The 12496-nt window shown below is 39.3% G+C and overlaps 2 protein-coding genes across 3 annotated transcripts in view; one reads left to right on the top strand and one right to left on the bottom strand.

The window, feature by feature from the left end:
• The window catches only part of chrne (cholinergic receptor, nicotinic, epsilon), a 12795-nt gene extending 6025 nt beyond the window's left edge, over positions 1 to 6770 (bottom strand). Inside the window, exons 1-8 of one of the 2 annotated variants that reach the window (XM_015042088.1) lie at positions 6349 to 6770; positions 2538 to 2671; positions 1789 to 1833; positions 1543 to 1652; positions 1278 to 1433; positions 1089 to 1186; positions 807 to 1007; positions 215 to 329 (exon numbers count right to left, since the gene is read on the bottom strand). In XM_015042088.1, coding sequence (XP_014897574.1) covers positions 215 to 329; positions 807 to 1007; positions 1089 to 1186; positions 1278 to 1433; positions 1543 to 1652; positions 1789 to 1833; positions 2538 to 2671; positions 6349 to 6415 — 926 coding nt within the window. In that variant the 5' untranslated portion in view covers positions 6416 to 6770. Of the gene's footprint in view, positions 1 to 214; positions 330 to 806; positions 1008 to 1088; positions 1187 to 1277; positions 1434 to 1542; positions 1653 to 1788; positions 1834 to 2537; positions 2672 to 5865; positions 5959 to 6348 lie in introns of those variants that run through there. The other variant, XM_015042089.1, reaches the window with a different exon arrangement.
• Positions 6771 to 9532: 2762 nt separating this feature from the next.
• Positions 9533 to 12496, top strand: part of gltpd2b (glycolipid transfer protein domain containing 2b) — a 9877-nt gene continuing 6913 nt past the window's right edge. The window contains exon 1 of the mRNA XM_015042085.1: positions 9533 to 9919. Coding sequence (XP_014897571.1) covers positions 9850 to 9919 — 70 coding nt within the window. The 5' untranslated portion in view covers positions 9533 to 9849. The remainder of the gene's footprint in view (positions 9920 to 12496) is intronic.

Genomic DNA, 12496 nt, shown 5'->3' with positions numbered 1-12496 from the left:
GCCGTCTGCAAAAATCCCGCCCTCCCCCTCCGCCCCCCCCCCCCCCCCCCCACCCCCCGTCAACAAAAGTTTTCTAAGGTTTCTTTCTCGAAAAACTAAGACCGGCCCCCGACCAGAAAAGGGAACAGTTATGTGGCCCTCGCAGGAAAAAGTTTGGGGACCCCTGGATTAGAGCGTAAAACGTAACCAGCAGGAGAGACTGCAGATGACTCACTTTCCAATCAGAGGGACAGACAGCGATGTCTCAGGGATCTTTTGAGCAATCAGAAACAGGAAGACAGTCTGAGCCAGCAACACAGAAATGGAGACAGTCAGTTTTTGTCCGCCAGCTGGAAGGAAATGGCAAAAAAACCCATCTAAAAATATAATCATTGGACAATAATAGCAACACATAGAGGGCAGCAACATTTTGGAATGTTTATTATTTTGCTGTCAAATTAAGATGGAGGACATTAAGACTCACAAACTATTAATTAATATAATACTACATAATCAGCCACTCCAGCTAAGAAAAGAAGGTAATATAGAATAACTTTCGCGTCACTTGATTTGGGCATTATGAGATTAGCATCAAACATAACAAGATCTCCATATTTACAACATTAAGCCCAACTCCCCTATGTGTTCACATCTATTAAAAACAATGACAAACTAATTTAGGAGGAAACTAAATTAGATGGATGAGTTCTATTTTTGATATGATTCTCATCCGCCCCCTTTCTAATGCTGCCCTGGACAACTACCCACCAATTTTCTGTTCTGTTTTTTGTTTTTAAGGGCTGTTGATAATAACAATTCGCACTGGCCTTGAGCAGGAAGGAAGTAGGCCAGTACAACCAGCGAGGAGATGAGAGAGCAGGGCAGGATGATGTTGATGATATAGAACAGGGGCTTCCTCTGAATCACCAGGTTGAACACGATCTCCTGATACTCCAGGTCGTCGGGGGAATACCTCGAGTTGATCATCTTCCTGGCAGGTCGGTGGACAATGGCCCACTCGCCATTCTCTGTTATGGCGACACAGAAACAGTCGGGGTAAACCTGTAGAGTTTGAATGTCAGGACGCTGACAGAATGGATGTTGTGTACCTGTAAAAGCAGCTGGGTCGATATGCACCCATTCAAATATTTCATCATCTTCAGTAGCCAAGATCAAGTCCAGTTCGTTGTAACTGTATGTTTGGGATCTTGTTTGGGTTTTTGACAAGAGAAAAGAAGAAGAAAGACAGTTATAATGCAGTGAAAGTCGTGGATTCTGTGCTTTATTTTATTTTTTACCTGAACACCAGTGTGCAGTTTTGATAGTCAAATGGGAAGTAAGTAATTTCAATTGCACAGGTGCTACGATAGATAGCAGGGGGCAACCAGTACATCCAGCCATTACTGTTGATCAGGACATTTGCGTAGTAAGCCACATCAAACTGGCCGTCAATGCTGCACAAGAAGAAGAGAAACTGGAAACAACGCTGACCTGAGGCTGCATTCTTGCTCTGCAGCAGGAGAAAATATGCAGAATTTGACACATTTTTTGTGAAGCCCTCACTTGTTCTCAAGGACTATGTCAGGAAGCCAAACCGTGTTGTACGGGACGCGGATAACTTGAATGCCGTGATAATTGCTCTCGTTCCAGGCAAGGCGATAATCAGACCATTGCTGTTGATGACATTTGAGAGAAAGGTCACCAGTGACGTTAAAAAACAGACACGGCTGGAGTCAAACAAGAGAGAAAAAAAAAGAGACATGTTGCTTCCGGTAACTCAAGCTACAAATGAAAAGAGAGCAAACTTACGATTTCAATCCATACATTGGTTGTTAGAGTCTCTTCCTTTTCATTCTGAAAATTTGGGGAGAGGAGCAGAAAAAGGAAAGCACTGAACATCTGTTGTCTTTAAATAGAACCAATACTGTGCTAAAACGCTGATCAGAGAGGTAAATCTTGTAGAACTATTTGTTTTCACAATTTGTCATGTCTTAGCTTGATTTTGGACCAACACAAAGTAGTGAATACCGGAAAGACAGACCGAAGGTTTTAACTCTTTGCGGTTTGCTGTGAAGTCCCCATTTTGCTGCAGCGACAAATGGTTTCTAACAGACATCACTAAATGTCTAAAGCTCAGTCAAATGAGACGGAGAGCATTTGTGGACACAATTTCAAGGCTTGCAGCAAATTTTCCAACAGAATTTAGGTCTGAACTTTGACTGGGCAAGAACATGAGCAAACATACTCCCAAAATGTTCCTGAAGCTGTTTGTTCACTGATGTTCCCTAAGAAACCTCACAAGAACAGGAGTATTTATTGTCCTGGTGAAGCAGTTGACTTGATTTCATGTGAATATGAAAACACACTTTTTTAGATTTATTTAAAAAAATATATATTCACGGTAACCTTATGTTGATCTTTCACATAAAACTTCATTCAAATCCAGTGAAGTCTGTGATTGGGAAGTGGAAGTCTTTTTGCAATGGAGTTTGCTCTTATCTTTTATTTGTGTGTTGTTGTTGTTTTTTCTTCAATAAATGACAGCTTGCAGCTCTTACCAGTGAGATAAGGTTCGTCAGAGTCAGCTTGATCATGACCTGCACTTTCTCCCGAGGTTCAACTGCTGGACGAATGTTCTTGTTGTAGTTTTTGAACAAGTCGTAGATCAGCTTGGACTCCTCATTACACACCACTGTAGGAATGAAACGCAGGACGTAAAGAGAGACACCAGGGGAATTTTCTCCGACAAACATGACGTATTCAATAAACATGAAATCAATCTGCTAAATTTAATTTATAACTTTAACCTCGTTGTACATCTGTGCCTTCCAAGTGTTTGATGCCATATGCACAAACACATAATTTTCACTATCCTTAGCAACCCTAAATCTGCGCTTTAAATCGGGCTTGGCTCATAAGCACTAGAATTAGTTTTCACGTTTTGCAACGAAAGGTCAAAGTTACACACTACAAAACATGGAATCATGTTCTCCCTTGTGAACCGGCAGCCTGGCTGCTCCTGCCAGGCGCAAATATTTAATCTACCCATGGGACAGTTTGCATAGCTGCCGCTCTGTAATGACAGCGTTGACAGCTGTTTCATTTTTTTTAATCATTAAATACAGTCGAGCTTCATATAAGATGCATTCAGGGACGAACATAGTCAAAGTGTGAACATCTGAATAGTGCAGCAGTCTCTGAGCGCCTCTTAATAAAAGTAAAAAATAAGCTAAAGAACAGAAATCTGTGAATTCGGTTTGATCTGCAGAAATAGAAATAACATTGCACTGCACATCCGTTTGAAACAATGCTGTTGACTTCAGCGCAGGGCTATTTGAGCTGAACAGTATGTACTTATCTTCTAAATACAGCTCACTCAATCAACTCAAGTGCATACAAGATTTAGTTAGTATTTAATGTCAGTGCTTTGACCTCTCTTCACTTCCTGCAGCCGATACCTAAATCATCTCGAAGGTAAGCGTAGAGAAAAGAACAGAGGATGGCAGGAGGGTGCATCAAAACTTTGACAAACAAAACTTGCAACAGGATCTTTTATGCATTGTGACATGAAGACAGACAGCATCTTGTGTCAGAGCAACATGACCGTACAGGTAAATATTACATCACCACGGTTTCAGCTTTGTAAATAACTGACTTGTTGTGCCGAGCTGATCGCTGGCAAACAGCACAGAGAAATACATTCAGGTCAATGACAATGTATAAAAATGCATTTGCAATGCATGACGCAATTCTGACCAGGTTAAAAAGTGCAAACCAAAATTCTGAAATACAAAAAAAAAATAATAATAATAATTACTCATTCGTATCTCTACCTGCCCTGCTTTGATTTGTCATCCTCATTTAGGAGCATATCTTTAAAAGATTTAAGGAGTTGTTATTTCAGTAAAGATATATTTAGATGTGTGACATTGCTGGCGTCACCTGTGATGTGCAACTTTTTAGAGTTCAAAAACCTCAACAATGTTTTCTAAAACATTTGGGACATATTTCAGAAAACTCTAGTGTGCAGGAACACACCAGATGTGGCCTTTCACATGAAAACTGCTTTCTTCCCAAGGTCAAACAAAAGAGCCGGTGGATCAAAAGGCTGTTCACTGATTCAGATTTCTTTCTTTCTAAACTGCCCCAACAGAACATCATGTCTTAGGAAACACATCCGGAGTGCAATAATGCATCCAGCATCCACATGCAGCTGGTTTTAATAAAACATCATTGGGCTGTATTTCTGTTTTGCTTTTTGTATTTGTGAGTGTCAAATACGGAATAGAAATAAAGCATGCGAAATCCTTTCTGTAAAATCCTGAAAGACTAGTTGTTTTTGTTTTATTAATCTATGTTTAAGCAAATAAAATCAGGAACTCTTTCATAAGGTTGACCTGGGCAAGAAGGCAGCAGCAGGTAAGACGCGACAAGTAAACAGAAATAACTGAAATAGACATTAGAAATACCAACAATTTGACCACAAACGGCAGTAGTAAATACTAATTTTAAAACATTAGTAATTTAAGATTTAAAACACATATCCGTGGTCGGTAAATGTTTGATTAATCATCTTTAATTATTTTGCGAATGTCATTTTTAAAAATGTATTTCTAAAACATTACTTACAGTTATCTGTATTATTACCCTTGTTTTATCTTGTGTTTCAGATCATTTTAAATAGGTTGAATGATTATTTTAATAATTAGCTCCATGTTAGTTTTCATATATTCCTCGACTGAAGTGAACTCATTTTAGTGATGAGTAAATCCTAATCTGAAAATTATACAGACATTTCTTGTCGTCTTTAAATGATTGTCAGAAAAAAAATATAGTGGGTTATGAAACATTCAGATAGTTTATGTTTTTTTTTTCCATACCCAGACATTTTAAATAGACAACTAGTGTAAACAGAAAAAGCACGCTCAATCCAAACCAACCAGAAATAGTTTCCTGTTACAGTTATTATATCTTTACCAGATATCAGTGTTAAACTGGAGGATTTTATTCTAAAGAGCAGAATTCATGTTTCCATCAATTATAACAAACCGTCGTCACATTAACTCCACTGTGTTGATCTGTCATTATTCATTTCCTGAAATGTCTTTAGTTTTACATCTGATGTAAAATGACAAACACCTTTTGAAAAAGTTTCCCTTTTATCCTGTCAATCCAAATGCTCTTTTCCAAAAAGTCTTGAAAAGAATCGAAAATGTTTAGCAAATACAAGTGAAGTATTTGTCTTTTTTTTTTTGCCAGCATTCATTTCCCTTGGAGTTTTCCCATGGATGCAGTTTTTGTCCATATTTCTTATTGATGAACTCTGACCTTAACTGAGACAAGCGAAGACTGTGATGCTTCAGATGTCGTTCTGGGTTCTTTTATAATCTCATGGATGAGTTGTAGTATGTGATATGTAATTTGGATTCTTCTCTGCAATTTCCATTTGTGGCTCTCACAGTAGATTTAAACATGGTTCACAAACTCTTCCAGACTGACAGACTTTAGATTTTGACAGGATGTGTTGTTTTCCGAGATCTTTTAGCCTATTTCATGTTGCCAAAGAAATTCTTTACATCAGACAGTACTTACTTGGGAAAATTAGTCAAGCTTTAAAAAACATAATGTGGTTAACTGCAGTAAATTCACTAAGAGTCAAGCACTTTTTCACAAGGGGCCAGGGTAACTTAGGTAATTATTAACCCTTAACTGAAAGCAGAATTTTAAAACTGCTTTTTGTATTTGCCCTAGTTATCATCGTCTGACAATAATTTATAAAAAATAACAAAACCGACAGATCAACAATCCTAACATTCCTATTTGTACAGGGTAAAAAAAACTCAAAGCAGAATTCAATGAAAAACATCACTTTGAATCATAATCTACCTTGGGATCCTGCATGTTGGGGCCTTGACTGTTTTCAGCACGATGAGTTGTGTGTTGCTGCCGATAGGATCAACGATCCTGCACAACCACCCCACCACTGGCCCCCCAGCTTTAAATATCTGAATTCAACATCAGGATCGTTCAAAAATGAAGAAGAATAGCAATCCTTCATTTTGCTAATGTTCCCACACATCTGTTACAGGTTTCTCTGTTCCTTTTTCCTACTCTCGCATTATTCCTACTGTGATGTTTTTCATTTAAACTTTACAAACAAATTAAAAATTATACTTAAAATGACCCTTTGGAAATTAAATTCAGTTTTAAAAACAGAAAAGTCCTAGTAAGCGCAACAAAATCGCTAAAAGGAAGACCTTTGGAGTTGCTCATCCTTGAACACTGATCGTCTGTCCACATATAGCATCACAACTGCGCAGCATGCCAGTCCCTGAAGATCAACCAAAAGTTTGCAAACACACCACTTACCCAGGCTCGTCAGAGTCCCCAGAGCAGCGAGAAATACGAAAAATATCCCTAAACAGCGCAGAGCCATTATGTCCCCTGAATCCCCCTAATGCATTCCACTTGACTATGTTTAAATATAAAGTGTGAGGAGGAGAAAGAGTGTGAGAGTAAAGACCGAAGGGGAAGAGCCTTAAATCCCCCCCTATCAAACACCCCGACTGTTGTCCAGCCCCGCTGTCGGTCCATCCGAGGCTCGGGTTACACAGCAGCTGGAGGCACTAAACCAGGACTTCAAGTCACACTCCAGCCATCCACAATAATCATCAAGATCATTTAACAACTGCAGCAATGCAACCCGTCCATCCTGTGCGGTTTATTTTCTGGAACTGCTTCCTGTCGATGTGCACATGTCCAGTTTGATTGGCGGCGGGGATTTGATTTTAACTGTTTTTGTGTGAGACTAACGAAGAGGCTCGGATTCACAGACGCCCACTGGGGTCGCAAGGAGAACAGGTGACTGGATGTGTGGGCCTGCCCACCCCCCCCCCATCTGCCCCCCCTCTGTTATGAATGCTGGGTATTAATACATACTGCAGACTCATACCACTTCCACTGCAGGAGTCCTGCAGCAAGACAGAGACTGTGGATTACCAGTGTTAATAGGAGACACTGCTTAGAAAAATTAATCAGACCGAGTCTCTGATCGGCATCAAGATAAGTCAGCTAACTTTTATGTTTTCTGCAGCTCACTTCAAGATGGCAGTCAAAATATAACTGACATACTTCACTGTTATAATTTTTGCAAAGATAATGTCTTTATTCAGGGCGAAGGGCAACAGTGGGAAATCTGGAATGTGCCATGTGAGTTGCTCAGAATGTGACGTACTTCTAAATATACAGCAAGGAAAACAGAGATGGGCTTCTTTCCAGTAACTAGAGCTTAGAGAGGGTGTGAGTGTCTCACACTTACAACTCAGACGCAGGTCTAGAGCAGTCCGACTTCACGTTTAGAAAGAGCTTATGTTTACATCCAGGAAAATATCAAAAAAGTACAAAATAAGTTTTCAGCGATGGTCATCGACTGCAGCCGTGTCCATCTCTTACTGAACTGCCTTTCATAAACCACACAAAGTGTTGTGGAAGCAAATAAAACCACTGAGATATGACACACAGACAGGAAAAAAAAAAAAAAAAAAACATTATACAATAAAAAAATGGGATGAATATTTTTAGGACGAAAAGGAAATGATAAAAAAAAGTGTAAACACTTTAGAGAAATAAATCTGCAAGAGAGTAATGAGACACTGATTCAGATACAGAATCAAAAACCAAACAACAATTTTGTTCACATATTTTACTTTCAATAAATTAGTAATTTTGCAGCTGATCTCTGCACATTTATCCCACAAGCGCTAGCGAATAAAGTAAAGTACACAGTGCAGATAGCAACAGCCTCTTCTCCTTATCAGCGCTTCAAAGGTTGTAGGGAAAACCCAGATTTGAAGGGCCATTAAAATGCTGTGCCTATTAGACGATTTTGCAAGCCGCTCATTTGAAAATAAGTCATGATTTGGTGGCTACTTTCCTTTCTAACTCCAGTGAAAACAGCACACTAGTCAGACTAGTTTTTCTCACTTTGTTTCCTCACTTCCAACCCAGCTTTTGTTAGATAAGCAACGATTTGCAGTTTGTGACATGGTGACGTCGTTTGTTTAAGGTTGTTCAACGTGAAACAAACGTTTATAAATTATGAATTATGAAAGGCTGCACTGAGTCAACATTTGCAGAACCACCTCTGTTGGGGTATATCTCTACAAGCTCTGAGCATCTGCATCCCCCATATTTTGCTCATTCATCTTTGTAATATAGCTACAGGTCAGACATATTGCATGCAACCCTAATCCTGACCCTACAATTCAGCGGTGTCTAACAGGGCAACACAGATGGATCGCACCAGAAACAACCATGCCCACACACATACTCCCTCCTAAGGACAATCCAGAGAAGCCAGTTAACCTAGCATTCATATTTTCTTTTATTTGACTGTTGGAGGAAGCTACGATACGCTGGAGAACCCACAAATGTACGGAGAAAACATGCAGAATCTGACCGCTACAGGCGAGAGTCAAACAGGGAACTTTATTGCTGCAAAGGCAACAGTGTTAACTGGCCATCCTTTATTTCTTCACCAATAAAGCCAAATAAAACGCATTAAAGTTTTGAAATGAGTCAAACGTGAAACAATTTTTTGTTGTGAGAATAATAATTGTTTCAAGACAACATGTAATAGAGTTTCCAAGTCTATGCATGCATGACTTAACCAAAGTAATAATGTGGCTACTGAGGGTAATTTGTAGCGTCACGTGTTAGATAAGGGATTTATTGCAAAAAGAACAGATAGGAAGACCTCAGTTGTAAATATATGGATCTATTTATCTTTTTATAATGTTTCAGTGAACACACCAGTGAAGGTTCTGCACACCAGCCTCTTCGGTTTAAGTTTACACTTGCAGAGGCATCACAATGGTTGCAAAGTAATGATGTGAAGCCAAATACCTGCAGCTGGTGAATGAGTCCCTTCATCCCCCTTTTTTTTTTTTTTATCGGATAGTGCCTAAAAAAGTAGGCACTATCAGATCCGATCATCCACTGGCTCCACTGAATGAAAGGCCTGTGTCCAGCGGCCCCCGCAGTCTCATAATGAATGGCCCTGCCTTCACTTTTTTTCCCGCTCCTTTGCTGGAAAATGCCATTGTTAAGCCCTTCTTCATGAGAGGACACGTGGTGCAGCTTGAGTGTGGAGTTCAATGTCTGTCTTTTGCACTTTTTTGAACCTACGCTGACATGACCTTAATACATAATTTAACTATTCCTCTAGTATTTGCATAAACTAAGAGGTTTTGGAGCTTTGCTTGTGTGTGTTAGGGTCATTGTGGCCCTCCCTGCGGTGTGTGTAAATGAGTTTTGATGTGACAAGGGAGAAAAAGGAGTGGAGGAGAGGGGATGAGGGGGAGGGAGCGTAGTGGTGGGAGGAGAAGCGAAGGAGCGAGCATTTCTCTGCTCACCAGGAATATTGAGCTCACACATTAGATGAATCCGGAAGAGAGAGGTCACTGTCGGATAAGCTGAGTTGGCTGTACTTTATCAGCCACAGGCTGCTCCCGGCTGATCTCTGGACTCTCAGATTGAGCAACTCACCAGGAGACCGGCAGCTGAATAATGATAAAAAAAAAAGAGAGAAAAACAACAGAGGGAAAACAGCAGCTTAAAAATGCAGGGATAACTGACAGGAGCATGCATACAGGTTTTGGAAATGCAATGACGTCTGAGAAATGTTTTCTTTTGAAGTTTTGAGGAAGAGCATGATCGGTTTCAGAGGACAAGGGGGGGGTCAGAGGACGGGGTCCGGTGGCAGCCAGTGAAAGGACCCGAGCCCTCATGTGAAACACAGAGGAATTAAAAGGTAAAGGGCAGAGAAAAAGCAACAGAGGCAGACTGGCGGGCCGCAGACTGAACGTCAGGATGGGTGTGAAGCGCAAGGCGGCCGCTGCTATCTTGGTCCTGCTGCTGTGTCTTGGATCACTGTGGCTGCGTGAGTATTTCTCTGAGTGTGCAGTGCCGGTCATTTACGATTAGTTTTATTACCTCCGCTCTGTTTGGAATGCATTTGGCTCAGATTAGGACTGAATCACATGGTGCAGACTCAGGAACACTGGTCGTATTTCATCAATATGGATCAGTAAGATATTATCGAGTAGCTTTAAACTTAATTCTGAGGTGTCTGACTTTCATAAACTGTCAGATTTCTAACTTACAGAAGACATTTTTATTTTACTGCTATTAAAAACCTTCTTAATTTCAGTTTCTAATAAAAAAAGAAAACAACAATCAGATCATAAACGTGCAATGTAATAATTCCAGGAAGGTCTAATCTGAGACCATGTGACATCTGCTCCAGACTGAGAGCAGGTCCTGGTTTTTAGATGGGAGCTGAAAGCAGCCACCTCTGGACTTTCATCTTAACCCAACTAAAAAGGTTCTCTGGTCCAAAAATGACCTAAAAATGTTTCTTGTTTATTTACTTTGAAAGGTTACCATGTCTTATGTAAACACTTGTTTCACTTAAACTGAATCATACTGTGCTGGGAGACATCAGACTCAAATAATATTAACAAATAAAGGGTCCTTTTTAATAACATTACAACGAGAAACTAGTATTTATTTCATTGAAACTTTATACAGCAGACCAACTGAATATATATATATATATATATATATATATATATATATATATATATATATATTTCAGTATATCTCATAAATATTATTTTGTGGAAAATTTTGCTACCCCATATTTCAGGATGTTAAGAATATTATATTTTTGACTTAATTCAACAAGCAGCGTGAATGCAGGTGACATCAGGTAAGCTCACTGGGTTAAATCTAGAGAACATTATAAAAATATTCACAGCCTTTAAGCCATTTCTTAGTCCACATTTGAATATCTGTTACAAATAAAATCTAAAACTTGTAGCGTTTTGCTAGTGGAATCTTAGAGAATAGCTTCTTTGAATACTTTGTATAATCTGGGGAAAAAATATTAACCTTCTTTTCAGCAACAGCAACATTTATGTGAGGCCTATTGTGTTTTCGCCCTACTGGAACTTGGGGAGGGTTTAGATAAGAATGAAGCGCTCCTCCATTTTCAAGGTTTCAGATGTCTTTGTTAACATCCAGATACCGAGCCAGAAACGCTGGTTCCCGTACTCCCTGTGAGAAACTCTGCGATAACCCAAGTAGAGACTGCAGTGACTCTCTGTCTGATTAGAGCAGATCAAACTGAACAGATTTTGATTCTTGCAAGTATTAATAAAGTTCTGTTCGAGTGAAAATCACAGATTTCTCTTTGTCATCACTGGAAACTCCTTTTTTTAATTTATTTATTCCATTATCAACTGTTTAAGTCAAAACCTTTTAGAAAAACTGGTGTAACTGCAGATGCATGTCTTTTGAACTATGTCTTTATTAGTTTCTTTCTATTCTGCTTTGTCGTTGGATGGAGTCCATAAGCATGATTTTTTAAGTCTTTCCACAGATTCTCAATAGGATTCAAACACATAAATATCTGTCTTTATATTTAACCTCCACCACAGTCTCAAGTCTTGTGCAGCCTCCAAAATCAGGAATGCTTTGGTTTACCTCTATCCACCAACACAGCTACAATTCGACTCTAACCAACTTTCCTGCTGAAGAAAAGCCTCCCGTCACCGTGATGCTGCATAGCGATGTGTTCAGGGTAACTGGGAGTGTTTCCTTCACCCCCTCATTTACACAATTTTGCATATAATGCAAAAATGTAAATGCTGGTCTGAGTTGACCAGAGAACCTTCCTTCACGTCTTTGCTTTGTCACTGATTGTGACAAACTGAAAGTAGGACTTATTGTGGCTTTGTTCTTGCCAATCTTCCTCAAAGTCCAGATTGACGAGTAACAACTAATATTTGTACAGTTCACAGATTTTCCTGCCTCAGCTGTTAATCTTTTGAACTCCTCCTTGGCTTCGAAAGGCAACTGGTTGTGTTATTTATAGGCGTCAAAAAGGTGAATTAACACAAATACACACCACCCTGTTTGGATTTTAAATTTTCAAAGCCAAGTATCAATTTCCTCTGACATCACAACCATGCTGCACTTTGGACTATCATATAAAACCCCCATAGAATAAAGTGAAGATGTTCTGGGACAAAATAATTAAAATGTTTCTTTGATGCATTTGAAATGCACTGTATTTCATTAGAAAGCTCACTTTTGCACGCTGTTTGGTAAATCCTTGTCGAACTTTAAATCATCAGAAACGTTTGAAAGCCAGTTGTTCCTTAATCTGTGTCCTGGTAATAGGATTAATGATCGGCAAAACTGCAGCACATGAGAACGAAAGTAGGTTACCCTCAAGTAATTGAAGGCAATTAGAGGTATTACTACAGCGGCAGGACTTAACAAATTGCTCATTGATCAGCTCTTCACCCCCTTAGCCCACTCTAAGCTCTCTCTTTTTATTGATGTTGCCTATAGCATGCAGCTTTTTTTTTTTTTTGGGGGGGGGGGGGAAAAAATCTTTTAAAAAAATTTTTTATTTTTAAAAAAAAAAAGGCTAAAATGAGCTGTTAAA

This window comes from Poecilia latipinna, unplaced genomic scaffold, assembly GCF_001443285.1.
Source record: "Poecilia latipinna isolate Pla-1442-1.1 unplaced genomic scaffold, P_latipinna-1.0 Scaffold576, whole genome shotgun sequence".
Lineage (NCBI taxonomy): Eukaryota > Metazoa > Chordata > Actinopteri > Cyprinodontiformes > Poeciliidae > Poecilia > Poecilia latipinna.
This window is presented reverse-complemented; position numbering and strand designations above follow the sequence as displayed.